Source organism: Vulpes lagopus, chromosome 10 (assembly GCF_018345385.1).
Source record: "Vulpes lagopus strain Blue_001 chromosome 10, ASM1834538v1, whole genome shotgun sequence".
Classification (NCBI taxonomy): Eukaryota; Metazoa; Chordata; class Mammalia; order Carnivora; family Canidae; genus Vulpes; species Vulpes lagopus.
This window is the reverse complement of record NC_054833.1, coordinates 9,619,232-9,636,938: the sequence shown is the minus strand read 5'-3', so window position 1 is coordinate 9,636,938 and position 17,707 is coordinate 9,619,232. Positions and strand designations below refer to the sequence as shown.

At 38.8% G+C, this 17,707-nt stretch overlaps 1 protein-coding gene across 3 annotated transcripts in view; it reads right to left on the bottom strand.

Annotated features, from left to right (window-relative positions):
* Positions 1 to 17,707, bottom strand: part of NUP153 (nucleoporin 153) — a 70,780-nt gene that overhangs the window by 6,167 nt on the left and 46,906 nt on the right. For all 3 annotated transcript variants that reach the window (XM_041771310.1, XM_041771309.1, XM_041771311.1), the window contains exons 15-20: positions 14,657 to 14,782; positions 11,837 to 12,457; positions 8,408 to 8,602; positions 4,797 to 5,681; positions 1,956 to 2,312; positions 1,007 to 1,279 (exon numbers count right to left, since the gene is read on the bottom strand). In XM_041771310.1, the coding sequence (XP_041627244.1) occupies positions 1,007 to 1,279; positions 1,956 to 2,312; positions 4,797 to 5,681; positions 8,408 to 8,602; positions 11,837 to 12,457; positions 14,657 to 14,782 (2,457 nt within the window). The remainder of the gene's footprint in view (positions 1 to 1,006; positions 1,280 to 1,955; positions 2,313 to 4,796; positions 5,682 to 8,407; positions 8,603 to 11,836; positions 12,458 to 14,656; positions 14,783 to 17,707) is intronic.

The window sequence follows — 17,707 nt, the reverse complement described above, 5'->3', positions numbered from 1 at the left end:
AATACAGTGAGATTCCATTTATATAGAATTAAAAATAAGACAATATGGTATTTTGTAGAGATTCATGTATCAGCAGTTAATTTTAAGTTAAAACCCCAGGAAAGTGATTGCTATAAAAGCCAGGACACATGAGAGCAAGGAGAGAGAGGCGTGTGATCACACAGGGACCCAGGAGGGGCTGCTTGCCATCCAAGCATCTGCTTTAACACCACACTGTTCCTTTATGTTTCATGCTTTTCTTCATGAAGTCATATTTCAGTTAGAAAAATTAACATTGTGCAATTTTGAGGAAATATATCATCATAGTACAATGTGATCAGCCATATTAAAAACAAAAAACAAAAAAACAAAAAAAAACCCACAGAGGAATGTTTGTTTAAATATGCAAGTATCATCAAACAGAAAGCATCCTGGGTGCTTGGGCTATTCTGTCCCAGGAGAAAACTGGAGTGGAGGTATAACCTTCTGAAGAATCACAATTACAATCACAATCACAATACAGATTAGAAAATATGGCTAAAACTAGGCTGGAATGCTCCAAAAATCAGATGGGGAGAAACAGGACTGATCAATGCTGTACCTCAATCAAAGAGTAAGAAATAACTACATTTTTAAAGAATGTATTTTTTAAATTTATTTGACAGAAAGAGAGCACAAGCAGGGAGAGTGGGAGAAGGAGAAACAGGCTCCCAGCTGAGCAGGGAGCCCAGTGTGAGGCTTGATTCCAACACTCTGGGATCATGACCCGAGCCTAAAGAACACAATCAACTGAGCCCCCAGGCATGCCAAATCACATGCTTTAATACCTTATAGTGTGCTTCATTATATAAAAGTTGAGAATGTTGTTTACAGCAATGTCCAAACATATATTTTTCTATTTCGTCAAGTACACGAGACATTTAAAGAAAGAAGACATAAGCCTGGTTTCAAAATTCAAAAACCATCCTATTTGAAGACACACAGACCCTAAGTACAGACACAAGCCATGTGACCAGCACACACTCACCGGAACTCGGAGCTGTTGCAGAGCCAAATGCAGACTGACCGGGCTGTTGTCCAAACACAGAAGGCTGGCTGCTGCTGGACACGGTCCCAAAAGTAGGTGGTGCAGGCTGAGAACCAGCAGAAAACAACGCTGCTGAAGAGGACAGAGCTCCAAAGCCTGTGGGATTAGGCTGGCTGGCACCTTGACTTTGTCCAAATGTCGGGGTTTGGTTAACACCAAATGCTGGACTGGCAGATGGTGCTGAAGGTCCAGTGCCAAATACAAAGGAGGATCCTAGAGGCCCAGAGAAACACTGATGTCACCTTAATAGCTAGTAGGAGATAATTCTCAAGAAACATCTATGTACACCTTCAGCAGCAAACTTCAAGCTTCTTTTCATACACTTACCTACCTGTACAAATCCCATCAAGGCAAGTTTTCAATAAATAATTAAGAATACAGTTCTTGCCATTATTTAGTGAAACCATACAGATAGAATGCACATAAACAAAATCATCTACCTATTAACAAACCCACCTCCACAGCCAAACTTTTTTTTAGGTAGAGGGCCCATCTAAGACAACAGGCGATAACTCATCAGATACTAATAAAGAGCAGAAACCAACTAACGTTGTCATCACGTATATATTACAGACTAAGGACTTTTGTCTAACGGAACAGTCCCCAGTTTCTGGTTACTTAACAACATAACATTTCAAAAAGAACAGTGGAAAAAACCAAAGATGACATTCTTATTGAGACTAGAAAAATTCTTCCCAAGACTTAACTCTATTAAACCGAATACAAACTATACAGGATTCCATGCAGTGGACAGTTACAACATCCTGAGTAAAGAGGACCTAACGGCACCCAGGCCATTCTGTGAAAACCTGCTACACTATTTGCTAAGAGAGGATATAATTCAAGCCAGTCCAACTATAACACTTATGTTGTTCTTCTGTCAAAGTACCTGCAGAGCTGGAGGTGGTTGTAGCTCCAAAACTGAAGCCAGAGGTGGCGGTGCTATTACTGCTGGCTCCGGGACCAAAGACAAATGGTGTGACAGCTGGGCCTGTGCTGGACGTGGTTGCTGGTTTGCTCTCTTGAGAAAACAGCAAAGGCTGAGATGCGCCGGATTCGGCAGAGTTCCCAAAGGCAGAGCTGCTCACAGGATTGCTGGCCTGTCCAAACACAAAGGCAGCCACAGGCGCGCTGGAGGAGGAGGTGGAGCTACCAAATATGCCCCCGGGGGCTGATGTTGCTGGCACGCTCGAAGTGGAAGCACTGCTGTTCAAGAAGCTGAACACGGACTTCACTGCACCTGGATCTGAGAGACAGAAACGAAGGGGGAAACAAAAATCTGTAAGAAAAGGAGTCACAGAAAGCATTTCTTCCCACTCTCCAGCCCAGTAATTCATTAGAAAACAGAATCATTAGGTTTTTTTTATATAAATGTATTCATCAAAGGGACATGTTATATTAAATTTTGATATAAAGCAAACATACCCATCTTTTCTTTGATGGCTTTTGGACTGTATCTTAGACCAGGCACACTTTCAGCATTCAGATTAATGAGAATAAAAAATATCACTTAAGTCCAACACATCTAACTGGAGGATATGTCTGGATAACTGTTCAGATAGTGGGAGACAGCTGTACTCTTCATTTTGCCATTTATGTTAGCAAAATCATAATTTATCCAACTGACAGCCACTTTTCTCTGCATTATTTACTGACAGAGCATCCTTCAACTCACTAATTGGTAACTCCACCTTTAGGACATACTAAATCTCCAAAATATGTGTGCATTTGTTTTCTCTACAGTTACAGTTACTAGACTGGTTTAATTACTGTAGCTTCATAGTATGGTTTGATATTAGTAGAACAAACCTGTTTGTGTTCCTGCCCTTCTCTCCAAAATTTGTGCGTTTTCCCTTCCATATAAATTTTAAAACGGGCTTATAGCTTGTCACACTCCACAAATTAAGGCTTCCAGCTATGGAAGGACTAGGTCACAATGATCAAAGAGGTCACAGGGAACGGAGCCTATGGTCCTGCACTAGCATCCTACGGTGACAGATGGGAGCTACTCTTGCAGTGAGCACAGCACGACACAACACACAGCTGTGTGATCACTACAGTGCACCTGAAACTAATGCAACATGTATGTCAACCACACTTCAACTACACAAAAAAAACCAAGATTATGCTGGGGTGTTGGGAAGAATGCTCTCCCTCAGGAACAGGTATTAAATAGGTCTTTTATGTTCTTTCAATTTGTATTTCAATAAAATACAAATCAGAAATGTTAGGAGATACAAATGACATTTGTCCCAACTATTTATTGCTGATTTAGAGGAAAGCTACGGGTTTTTATATAGTGAGCCTGAAACCACTCACCTACCTGAAGACATCTTTTTAACCATCCCAATCATGTTTCAGTTCCATAATACTGTCTCTAGACAGGGCTGTTCATAATATGGTATGGGCGGCGTTAGCGTGATTTACAGAAAGTGGAGTATGTTCACTTTCAAGTTAGTTAATGGGAGGTTAAGAGTGTGTTTCAATGGAAAGAGTATAGTGACACCACCATTACATGTGAGTAGACCTGATCTTATTTTTATTACCTTCCAAATCGTATCCATTACTTAGGTTTTGAGGTGTATTTTGAATGTCCAGACAGACAACAGAAAGACCTCCCACCCACTGAATTCCATTCTTTTTTTTTTTTTTTCAGGTTAATTTTTTGTTTCCTGTTTCCAATATATTATTCAGAAGTGTTTGTGGGTGTTCTATTTTTTTTTTTTTTTTGGCCTATCTGAAAATATTTTGCCTTTATATTTGACCAAATTCGGCTGAATATAAAATTGTAGGATTAAGACCATTTTCACTTTGAGGATACTGCTCTACTCTTTTAAGCAGGTGATTTTACAAATTCAAAGTCAGATGCTAATCAGATACCTGTTTATTTGTGGCAAACAGCTTTCCTCTCTCTGAAAGCATTCAGGATTTTGGCTTTGATGTCCTACAATCTCACTGGTATTTGCCAGTGAGTGGGCCCCTTAAAATTTCCATTTTAAGGCCAAAGTCTTTCTCTGCACGTAGGAAATGTTCTTCTGTCACTCCTTTGATATTTCTTCCATGCTGTTCTCATCTTCTAAGCTACTGCTCCTACAATGGCACTTGTGAGCTAGCTTGATTCAAGTCTCTGCACTTCTGCACTGACACTGGGAGATCTCAGTTCACTAATCCGACTATCTATGTTTTTTCAGCTGCTCAGTCCACAGAATGGTTTTATTTCACCAACCATTTCTTTAAGTTTTAAAAATGCGATTTCATTTTTCCTTCAGGATATTGCTTTTTGTAATCACCTCTCTGTTTCAGGGACTAATATATTTGATGTCTATGCGCCTGATGATGACTGGTTAGCTCTATTTGGGAATGAAGGCCTGTATGTAAAGATTTAGTTAGAAAATATTTCAGGAGCTCATGAAAGAAGGCCTATTTTCCTGAATAGTATGCCAATTCCGAATGTAAAAGCTCACACAGGAGAGAGAAACATGGACAAATGGGCAACACTGTGGGTTTTCCACTAGAGCTGTATTTCTCAAAATCAGGTGTGTAGACACCATCATCACACTGTGGGGGTTTGGGACTCTTAAACTGCAAACACTATGCTCCTTTCCAAAAATTTACCAGTTTCTCTCAACTATGTTCAGTGTAAACCATTCTCTCACCTGCTCCATTTGTCTAAATATTGGAGACACCTTGTAAAATAAAAATAAAACAAAAATAAAATTGTAACACTTACCAGCTGTAGTATTCGTTGGAGTTCCAAATGTGAAAGTGGCCTTTGTTGGCTGCTCCGATTCCTTCTCAGATGGTTTTGCCATACTGAAACTAAAGGTGGACTTTGAAGAACTCTCATCTTTGGTTTGCTCTGAATTCCCAAAGGAAAACACTGGTTGACACTTTGGCTCTTCACTGTCAGCTTTCTTCCCAAACACCAGAGAAGTAGAAGTGACTGGCTCCTGCTGTTTCTCTTCTGTCCTTCCCAAAACAAACAATGAGGCAGATGGTAGAGGGGCAGGTTCTATACCACCGAAAGTGAACCCTCCTTTGGCGGCAGGCATTTCTTCTTTTTTTGCTTCTGTCGTCTTACATGTGAAAGGAGCCACTGAAACACTCTTGGTTTCTATGGTTCCAAAGCTGAAGCTGCTCTTATTCTCGGAGGTCACTGTGGTGTTAGTAGCAGCAGGTGTGGAGTTAATAACACCTGTACCAAAGCTGAAGCCTACAGATGAAGATTTAGGTGTTTCCTCTTTCTTTTCTGGCTGTCCAAGATTAGACACCCCAAACTGAAATGGAGCTAATGAAGTTGTATTACTTAAACCAGAAGAAAGTCCAAATTTAAAATCATTATCATTCTTATTGTCTTTTTTAGCTTCTTCAGGTTTAGACTCAGACGAAACTCCAAACTTAAAATCTCCTATTGGTTTAGAAAATTTAAAGCCTTCACTCATGGAGTTTGGAGCCTCAGAATCTGAAGACACTCCTATTTTGAAGCCTCCCTGATCTCCAAACTTAAAATTTCCAGTGCTTGTTAAAGTCTGAGAAGGCCCAGAAGAGGATGATGGGATACCAAATTTGAAGGATGAAGCTGCTGGGTTTGAAGATGAGGAAGATGTGCCAAAGCCTTCAAAATATAAAAGACATCGAATTAATGTTATCCTCTCAAACAAAATGTACCCCTGAAAAACAAAGAGACAAAAGAATAACAACTCTGGAAAGGCCTTTGAAGAGTTATCAGCAATGGCCATAAAACATGAACCAGCTGCCCAAAATTCTGCAGGAGAATCACATCTTAGTCCTCACAACTATACATACTGACATACCACTTTTCATCCATGACACTGGCCGAGATCAAACAAATTTGATAAAACAGTGTTGGTGAGGAGTCTAGAACTAACAGACACTTTATACATTACAGGTAGATGCGTAAATTAGTACAAAATTCAAGGAAAGCAACTGTCAGTATTTACTAAAAATTACAAACACACGTATCCTTTGACCCAGCAATTCTACAGCTAAGTATGTACGTACGTATTTATTTATTTAAAAGAAAGGCGGACTGCCACATGCAGGGCCTCATTTGGATGTGTCTGGAGCCTTGTAAGCTTTACTGTCCTATATTTTCCTACAAACGGACCTTGATAGCTTGTCTGGAGGTCCTAGCAGAGAAGCACAACTACTCGTATACCCTTGAGCACACAGCTTGGGAAGGGTTGTATGTGGAGATGTGAGGGGAGGAGGGGACACTGCCTAGCCAGCCAGAAAATTGTCCTTACATCTTAAGTCTTTACTTTTTTTTCCCCTAAGTCTTTATTTTGAAGATAAACTCACAAACATGCAAAATGCCACATGCAATCCCAGGCAGCTGTGAATGAAGAACAAAGATGTGTCCAAGCTAATCTACAATAAAAAATCAAGGGAGCAGAAAGGCAGTATGATATACAACATTTTCTAACAAAACAGAGGGAAAGAAGAATACACAGAATAAGAAAATATTTGCTTGTCATATGCATAAAGAAACTTTGGAAGAGTTTTAAGAAACTAACCAGTTATTACCTCTGGTAGGGGAGGAAAGATGGAAAATGAACCAATGGGAACAAGAGGTAGACTTTTCACTGTGAATCCTGTCATAATTAGAGTTTGAAATCTTGTGAATAAATTTGTTATCAAACATTAAAAAAGAAAACTTTACCATCAAAGAACCAAAAGAACTGCATGAACAGAACCAGTACTTACTTAAAAAGACAAACAATATGTTGACAAGATTAAAGTCTTAGTTTCCTAGTACTTCAATGTAGCTGAGTAAACTAGAAATGAAGTAACTGATTGGCTCAAAACAGGAATCATTCAAGGGTGAAGATATTTATCCATTACTTTGCCTACCCAAGTATAGAGACAAATGACAGCAAGCTTTAAAAGCCCTCTTATCATCTTCAAACTCTGCCCCTTTAGAGACGACCCATTCCTTTCTTTCCCTAAGAAACTTAACTGAAAAATTATCAGAATTTGAGAAGCAAGCAGTATTCCACACGGTCTTTAAATATCTTCAGTCATATTAGACAGAAAGCTGAAAATGAAGGGGCCAGAGACCGTAATTAACTTGTTATCACCTCTGCCTCAGAGAGACAGATTTGAACGTATGGTGATTACAGTACAACAGGTAAAGAACAAAGAAAAACGGCTACATAATGACCTCAAGAGGACTGAAAAGTAGTGATCTTCTAAAACACCCAAATGCAGTGTTTTGTTTTGTTTTGTTTTTTTTAATTTACTTTCTGGGAGAGAGAATGAGAGAGGGCACAAATGGGTGCAGGGGAGAGGCAGATGGAGAGAGAGAATCTCTTCAAGTCGATGGCATGCTCAGTGCAGAGCCCCAACACAAACCAAGAGTCAGACACTCAGGCGCCCCCCCTCCCCACAAATGCAGTGATTTTCAAACCAGTTGTGTGTCCCTTTAGCCATGTGATTAATTTAGTGGGTTCCAACCAGCATTTTTCTTCTAAAATGAAAAAGAATCTAAACAGGGTGACTTAAACATACTAAAGGGTAAATACCGGTTTGTGATACTTTTCTTTCAATCATATAGACAAATACCATGTCCATGTGGTAGGTCACAATGTAAAAGTTTACTGACTGGTTTCCACTCAATGTTTGAAAGCCGCTATCCAGGACATGGTTACAAGCTGATGAAGCTTGGCATTCTTTTTCTAATGCCCTCGTGGTCTCCACCTTAGAGGCCTCCTCCCTTACAGATTATAATGTTTCTCATCTCTCTCTCTCTGACTGTTCCTTCAGATCTAAAATCTCTTTCCTGGCTTTTATCAAAATTTTGACTGAATTGTACCTCATATGAAATACTCAGTAAGTCACAGAGGACTATGAAGACTTGAAAAACTTGGCCTCCAGAGGCAGTTTAGAATGAATTGTTTTTAGAGGTTCTTCCTTTATGGAACAAAATATGAAGAGAATTCTTTTTCTGGGACATTCTCTGGGAAACCAAAGCCCAAGTCTAGATTACTTACAACAAAGTTCTCGGGGCATAAATTCCCAGTCAGATAAGAGTCAGGAAGCCAAAGGTTTGTTAACAGTTAAAAACAAATTATCTGCAACTCTCTCCAAGTCAATGCAAGGCAGAATAACCCCTTACCAGCTGCAGAAAAGATACCTCACTGCTGACACTGAAATCACTTATCTTTACAGTAACTCTGAGAGCTGAGCTAAAAGTATCCAGAACATTATCTCATTTTACATGAATTTTCAATAGAGATTGAGCAATTTTAAAATTGAACGTGTTTGCGAATATTTCACTTTAAAATGGCAGTACAAGGAGGCACTGTACCAACGCCTTACCTTTAAACTCAGATTTCGTTCCGGGCTTTGCACTCTCACATGCCACACATTTGGTAGCATCTGCTTTATTCTGCACCAGGCAGATTTCACAGTCCCAACTGCCCTCGGGTTTCTTGAACTTGTCTAACCCCAGGCAGCTTCCAGATGACAGAGAGGCAGGGACAGTGCTGCTACTTGAAGCAGGTACCAAACTTCCTAAAAAAAATAGTGAGGAAACACATAAAAATTCTAATTCATGTTATGTCACTATCTTAAGGCACCATTAAGTCTATATGTTCAATTAGTGTTTCCTATTAAGACAAAGTGCCAGAAATACAAACTTTACACTGTTAAAAACAGTATAGATAGCTTTCTTTTAATCTTACAAATAAGCAGCTCACATTCACCTTGCCTAGCGACAAGCTCCCTCTTAACCCAAAATGTGAATAATTGTGGTTTAAAAAAAAAAAAAACATGCTAAGAAATCAGAGACTAAAAGGTCCTTAAGAATCCTTTTTTTGTCCTTAAGAATTTTTGTCAAATCTCTTCAAACAGCACAGCATTTTAACATATAAATTATAGGCAGTATCCTAACACATAAAATACATAGCCACATTAATTTCAAAGGCCAGGTCTCTGCCTTCGAAATATCATTTTGGGGGCAGCCCCGGTGGCGCAGCGGTTTAGCACCGCCTGAAGCCCGGGGTGTGATCCTGGAGTCCCGGGATCGAGTCCCACGTCAGGCTTCCTGCATGGAGCCTGCTTCTCCCTCTGCCTGTGTCTCTGCCTCTCTCTCGCTCTCTCTGAATAAATAAATCTTAAAAAAAAAAAAAAAAAAAAAAGAAATATCATTTTGGTACAGAAGTTCCTGCCATTGGTTAGAACCCAGTCACTAAAGTGTTTAACAGACACTTACTAAAAGTACCATAGTATATACCACAGTACTAAGGGTATAAAGATGAATGAAATGCGGCTTAACTTCTGAAAGGGCTAACGGTCTAAAAAGGGGGAAAGCAAAACAAATGTATAGTAGCACCATCACCAAAATGCAAAGTGATAAACGAGAAAAGAAGGAAGAGATTACTAAGGGGCAAGAGAAGAACCAATTTACAGAGGTGACATTTAAATCTTTATGCAGAACTAGCAGGTTTGTAGGGAGTGGAGGTGGCATGGGAAGGACGGCTCCACAAAGCCATCATGAAGCAAGTGCGTTACTACAAATGGAGCCATCCATTCTGGCCATCTCTACATGTTCTCCATGTCACCTCTCCCAACTACCTGGTGTCTCTTCCACTGTCATGTTCTCTCTCTTGCCAAGAAAACTGCTTCCTGAGATTCCATCTTCAGTCCACTGTCCTCACAAGTCTCATCACCAACAAAACCACTTCCTACCCTGTACCTGTGGCCAGCGCACCTGAGCTTCAGCTCTGTGGTCTCCCTCTTAGCTGCAGTACCCCTGGCCAGCTGGTCAGCGAGGCTGGATGGCTCTGCCTTCTGCACGTTTCTCCCATCCATTCCATTCCCTTTCTGAACCTACTAGCACTGCCCTATGTCAAGTGGCCCTTAGCTCTTGCTTGCATAACTTGTTGAGGCCTCCATTCTCATTCCCTGAAGTCCATTCTTCTAAGAAGCAAAATCAGTGCCATGTAGTTTTGGGTTTTCCTCCCCGGTCCCTCCTTTAAAAGATTAATGGTGGGCAGCCCGGGTGGCTCAGCGGTTTAGTGCCACCATCGGCCCAGGGCATATGATCCTGGAGTCCCGGGATCGAGTCCCATGTCGGGCTCCCTGCATGGAGCCTGCTTCTCCCTCTGCCTGTGTGTCTGCCTCTCTCTCTCCCATGAATAAATAAAATCTTTAAAAAGTAAATGAAATAAAAATAAAAATAAATAAAAAATAAATAATAAAATAATATAAAATAAAATACAATATTAACTGTTCCAAAGTTTTGTTCCTGCCACTCCCCATAAGCTAACAGAATGGTTTCGTTCCTGCCACTTCCCGTAAGCTAACAGAGTTCAGTTTTAGGTCAGTCCCTCACTTCACATCCATCTCTGCTCCCATCTCTTATTTGAAAACTAGAGCCTAATGACTCCCAAATTTGTATTTCCAGCCCCGAACATGCATGTGTAATGTATCTAAAGGCTTTGCATTTATGTGCCAACTTCACACCTTCAAATCAACCATGTATTATTCTACATCCTGATTTGACTCCCTTAGTATCTCCATTGCCATGATCTTTGCCCACATGTACTCCTGATACATCCTCATCTGTCCTCTGATCTCCAAATTTTGTTGCCTTCAAATCTATCCTCCAAAAAGCCACAAAGCAATTTGTCAAACATACAAATTTAACTGGATCACTCCTTTGCTTATAATGATTCATCATTTACAAGATTGAAGCTGGACTGCTTGAATAAATTTTTGAGCTTCCTTTATTTGTGGAAGGAATTTACTTTCTAACTCAGTTTTATTCTCCCAATCAACTCAGAATTAATTTTGGTTTCTTCCACAAGCAAAGGCTTGCTTTTTTATTTACTTATTTTTTTAGGTGAGGAGGAGGAATGCCACATAGAAAAAGAACGTTATTTCACAATGAAGATTCTGAAATCTTATTTTTGTGGACATGTCCAGTAAGAATTAGAAATAAGGCTCACCTCTTGTGTTCACAATAGGGTATACAGGTTAACAAATCAAGAACTTTCCATTGCAGACATAAAAACTACATATCCATGAATAATGCAATAAAAAAATAAGTATAATTCCGATGATATTCTTAACAGTTTTTACTTAGTACCCATGTTACCATATATCTATACCAAATAATTATATATTATAAAAACAGCAGAGTCCTTTCCAGTTGTGAATTTCCAATAACTTTTTCAAATTAGAACAGAGAAACAAAAAACTCAAATCTAACTCCACGTTTTTTACTGCCAAGTTAGATTGAGTAATTTACTATCATTGCAACATCTTGGCAGAGACCATACAGGTATAGGTATCACCATTAACATTCAACAACAGTCTTTTCACAAAGCAGTATTGTCTACTCCCTGGTGAAACCTTCTCTGGAATGACCACTTGCCATCCTCACTTCTAAACAGAGATAAAGTGGTGGTTGTTTTGGGAACAACTGTCCCTTTTAAGATCTTTCAGCTTCTGTATTAGTCAACTTCGAAAATGATCACGAAGAACAAGTAGTTTCTGACAAAAATGTATGTAAAAAAAGAGGTACAAGTATATATTGGGCTGGCTAATGCACCACCTAAGATAACACACAGATCCAGCCTCAGGCAAGTCACTTGACCTCAAGATAGCTTAGGCAAATGAAGATGTATGAGGAAATGCTCATCCTGACACATTACAAACATTAAGGTGGTTCTTAGCAGACAATACATTTAAATGTCCTACCAAAATAATGAGCAAACTTTTCCCAAAGAGCCATACACGTACCTGGTTTCTCAGACACACAGGACACACATTTACTGTCTTCTCCATTATTAAAAACACAGCATACTGGACACTCCCAAGATCCCACAGGCCTTTTAAACTGATCTGCAAACCCTAAGGCAGCAGTGGTCACAGTGCAGGTGGCCGATGAAGCAGCCGCAGTCACGGCGCTCTCTGAGGCTGCAGGCAACGTAAGGACTCGCTTAACACCAGTCCCAGGCTTCGGTGTTTCACAGGCCACGCATTTTATCGCTTCGGGTTTATTCTGCACTAAGCACGTATCACAATCCCAAGTGCCTACTGCTGGTTTAAATTTGTCTCCGAAACCTGTCCCTGATGCAGAAAGAGTTGATTTGTCACTTTTACTTGGTGTTCCAATTCCAGTTTGTTTATTAGCATTATCTTTTGGCGGCAATTTTGTTGCTTGGCAGGCTACACACTTGCTGTCTGTAACTTTGTTCTGGAGTAGACAAGTATCGCACTGCCACGATGATCCAGCTTTTAAACTTTCCCCAAACCCGATGCCACTAGAAGAAAAGCTACTTATTGCTGGTCTTGTATAAACAACTGGGCTTGTGGTAGTAGGCTGAGCAGCAAGAGAATCTGCCTTTGGTGATATGAAACCTATAAGGAGGGAAAGAGGAGAGTGTAAGGAAAAAAAAAGTTAAGGAAGCTTCCTAATCAGAACATGATCTGAAATGCTATTATTGGGAGAACATATATTTATACACATTTATACAGTTACTAAAATTCAACATGGACTACTTAAAAGTAGAGTTTTTACCTAAGCAATATTTAATAATCATGTAATTAATAAGTGACACTTAGGCCTCATTAAAATTCTTTAAAAGATGTTTTGTTTACAGTTTATCACCTTCTTCCTTTAGGAATTTCTACTTACTATAATTCAACCAATATCTAATTTGAGGCTTTAATTTGTAGTATTTTATTGACACGTACCACTGTCATCCATGTTTTGCAACACTCTGCCTCGCTACACGAATATACAATACATTCATAGCCTTCCTCCCTCATCTATTTTTTTCTTTCAGGTGTTCCTGGCTATGCCAAATGTCTTCAACATCTATAGTATTTGAATTTTGTCCAGTTACAATCCACAATTGTGGTATCCTCTACTTTCAGTAAAAATCAGCAGAGTTGCATAGGTACACATATTAGACAGATGTCCGTCCAAAGTACAATGGAGTGGTAGGGATTGGTTTTAATTATACTAAGCTTATACAGAACTTTAAAATGGTAATGGTTCAATGAGAATTATAATGACAAATTCCAACAGAGATGAATCAAACCATCTGGCAAGCCCTAGAAATACAGAAATGATGAAGACCCAGTCTACTCGGGTAGAGCATGAATTCATGCTACTCAGAAACATGCCCATGGAATGTTAACCAAACCCTACTTCAAACAAACTGTCTCAAACAGTTCTCCTTTAACATTGTAAGTATACATTTTTGTAACCACTATGTACTTAGACAATTAAGGTTATTCACACAGAACCACGGAACAACAGGAGTTGAAAAAAAGTCTTCATGCTACCGAAACGGTCATTGAATTGGGTTGATTCACTCCAACTTTATTCTTGAGAATGACCTTCCTTCCAATTCTTTACCTTGGACCAATTAATCTTTGTTTTATATATACCAACAAACTCAGTGACCTGTTTGTCCAGCTTTTAACACCAAAGGAAAAAAAATTGGAGGGTAAGATAGAACAGAAGACTATTAAGAGATTTTCTAGTGCTACAATTAACTCAATCTTGAGCTAGTTTTAGCCAAAAGGCAAAACACGCACATCCTTCAGTACTTCCAGTGGTCTAAAATGTACTATCTTGTTAATGATTGATCTGCATCACTAAGGTTAGCACAATTGTAACAGTAACTATCTCAAGTAACTATCCTTTCCTTCACCTTTCTCAGGTTTTCCTAATTTCCCTCAAAAGAACACAGACTCCTCCAAATTCTTGCTATTTAAGGAAAACTGAAAGGGGGAAGGGCACCATGAATGCAGAGTATGACTTATACAGAGATCAACCGTAGGAATGCAAGGCCTCTCCACTACTCAGTTAATTCTAGCCCAGGCACTCTGGAGTGCTGCCTCAACTATGCCAAATCGTCTAAGTTACTGGGACTCTTGTAGCCAGAATACTCATCTCTAAAATGAGAAAGCCACACCAAAGAAACCTAATCCTCCTAAATCTTGTTGTAGAAGCCAATCTTACCTGAAAATTCTTATTCAATTAGACACAAACACATCTTACCTGTTCAGTAAATCTAAATTCTCTCTGAGCAACTAGATCACCTTATAAACACTTTTACATTCCTACAGCAGACATCACAAATGGAGCTGTAGCCGTCCTGATTTTCAAACTGAAAACTTATTCCTACTTGAGGACTTCTAGTCACTGCCTTCAAGTTATTTCTATAAGCTCACAAATCCTGTTTCAAGCCAGCCCTGCCCCTTACATATACCTATGTTAGATTCAGCAAATGTTTTCTTTCTGCATGGCCTTGTTTTAATAGACCACAACTGAGCAATGATCCAAGAACAAGGCGGTTCAACATTCTCAGATAAGATGTGTAGATGTAGTCAGATGTAATTCTTTTGGTGTAAATACCTTAGGAATTCTCCTTTAGAATTCAAGGACTGTCTTAATATGAAATTTCTTAAGAGGCAAGTATAACAAATCTACTTTCAAGTCAATAATTTTTTAAAAACCTTAAGTATACCACAAATGACATTAAAATAGGATCACGATTTTGTAATTAAGATATTAGAGTATTTCAAAGATAGCTGTTATCTTACCAGGACTTTTGAGAACATCTAGGACACTTCCTTCTTTCAGGGTTTTTGCAGGTGTAAAAGGGCCCTCAAAATCTTCATCTGGCTTCTTCTTACAGCTTGTACTATTCACTGCACTGATATCTTGAGCTGCAATTTTTTTAATTGTAAAAGACATCATGCTAAGAAAATGCACTGGATCAAGTTAAATGTATTAAAAGATCTTTCAAAGCCAATTTGGACCAACTTCAAAAACATCATGAAAAAGTCACTGTAATTCAAAGATAATAAACAAATTTACTTAATAGTACAGGATTAGTTTACCTTATAAGAAAGTAGAGATACTATTTCCCATACTGTACACTGTACATTCTTCCCCTCCAAAAAGGCAAATAGTATAAACTATAATTGTTACCCAGTGAATTAACTGGTAATCCAGAAAATCAAACTGAAACACTGGAGAGAATATGACCAAGAGCAAGCTCATAAACTGCACAAAATGTGTTTCTGCTTATACAACTTATAATATTGAGCAAAAAAACCCTTAACAAGGAGTACTCAAACTGAGCCAGTTATTTCATTTCTAGAAATTCATCCTATGATTCAAAGTATCCTTCAGTTATCATACTGAAAACATGGATGATAAATGCTCACTATGGGACTGAGTATACCAATCAAAACACCGGCATGGTGTAGTGCTAGGCAGCCACAGAAACCATCCTTAAATGCATAGTTCCAGATAAAGGCAAGTTAGAAAGTCCAGAACATTTTGAATGAGACATCTAAAAAGTAATGGTGGCTGCTAGCGATGAGTGGCTTTTTACTGCTGCTTCTTTTTAGGTTTCCTAAACGAACATATACTTATATTAAATAGGAAATCTATATTTTCAGTATGAAAATAGCTTTGTAGTTATATTTTTAAGGGAGAAAGTTTGTTTACAGATGAAAGTATGTGTGGTATTGTTTCAATACAACCTCATATTGGTGTATTGTTGTGCATGAGAAGGGAAGGGGGAATGAGAGGAAGAGAAACACTATTAGTCACAAAAACCTAAGTGTTGAAGCTGGGTAAAGAGTACACTGGAATTCAGTCTGCTACATCTGGAAATGTTTGAAATTTTTCCATAATAAAATACAAATAACCAAGTTTTTTAAGTGCTTGCCAATTTAAAGGAGTGGGTGAAGTAGTTTCAAAAAATCCTACCTACCACTATACCCCTATCTCATGCCATAAACAAAAATTAACCCAAAATAGATCAATGATCTAAACATGAGAACTAAAACCGTAAGAGCTTTATTTTTTTTTTAATTTTTTTTTTTATTTATTTATTATAGTCACAGAGAGAGAGAGAGAGACAGAGACACAGGCAGAGGGAGAAGCAGGCTCCATGCACCGGGAGCCTGACGTGGGATTCGATCCCGGGTCTCCAGGATCGCGCCCTGGGCCAAAGGCAGGCGCCAAACCGCTGCGCCACCCAGGGATCCCCGTAAGAGTTTTAGAAGAAAACTAAGGAGGTATTATCTTCATGACCATGGATTTGGCAATGGGATTCTTAGATACAACTTCAAAAACAAAAGCAAAGAAACAAATTATACTATCACACCAGAAACCTTTGTGAATCTAAAGGTGAAAAGATAATTTACTGAATGAGAGAAATTATTTGTAAATCATATATCTGATAAGGATGTGGTCTCCAAACTATATAAAAAGGCTTAGATCTCAGCAACAGAAAAATAAACAACTTAAAAATGGACAAAGGACTTAACAGACATTTCTCCCAAGATTAAAGGACCAAGAAGCACTTGCAGCACCATTTGTCATTAGAGAAATCCAAGTCAAAACCACAACGAAGCATCACTTCATACACACTAGGATAGCTATAAACAAAAAAATGAAAACTAAGCATGGTGAGAATGTGGACAAATTAGAATCCTCATACACTGCTAGTGGGAATGTGAAAGGAGTCAGAGGTTGAGAAAAATTACTTTGTGGTTAAAAGTTACACTTAGAACTACCATTTGACCAGCAACTCCAGTTCTAGATATATACCTTAAAACACTGAAACTAGTATTCAAACAAATACATGTACATGAATATTCATACCAGCACTGTGCACAACAGCCAAAACCTGGAAACAGCCCATATATCCATCAATGGATGAACAGAAAAATTATGGTATATCCATACAATGGAATGTCATTCAGCCATAAAAGGAGTGAAGTACTGATGCACCTAGGTGGCTCAGTCAGTAGAGCATGTGACTCTTAAACTCAAGGTTGTGAGTTTAAGTCCCATGTTGGGCATGGAGCCTACTTAAAATAAAAAACAAATAATAAATTAAAAAAAAAAAAAGGAGTGAAATACTGATACATACTACAACGTGTAAACCTTGAAAACAGTTAAGTAAAAGAAGCTAGGTGCAAAAAAAATCACATTGTATATTCCAGAACAGGTACATACATAAAAACTAAACACCACTGACGGTTGCCAGGAAGTGGGGAGAGAAGAGATACAGAACTACTGTTTAATAGGTACAGGCCTCCTTTCGGGGAAATGGGTATTTTGGAACTAGACAGACTGTGGTAGTTGCACAGCATCATGAACATACTAAACACCATGATTTATTTCATCTTACGTTAATTTCACCCCAGTAACAAAAATACACAAGACACAAAACACTGTGCTGTGTCAAAACAAACCATATGGGACACATGGGTGGCTCAGTGGTTGAGTGTTTGCCTTCAGCTCAGGTCATGATCCCAGGGTCCTAGGATCGAGTCCTGCATTGGGCTCCCTTTAGGGAGCCTGCTTCTCCCTCTGCCTGTGTCTCTGCCTCTCTTTCTGTGTTCTCTCATGAATAAATAAAATCTTAAAAAAAAAAAAAAAAAAGCATATACTTGTTGCACTTTTTGTCTATCCTTCTTTAGAATCAAAACTGAATTGCTTTTAGTAACTTAAGGTAAATTTTAAGGATACCTTGCAGTATACTCAAACTAACGGAAAAAGAAGATTATGGAAAAATTAGCTCCTGCCACAAAGTAATAATGACTTACACATTTTCAATCAATTTCTTA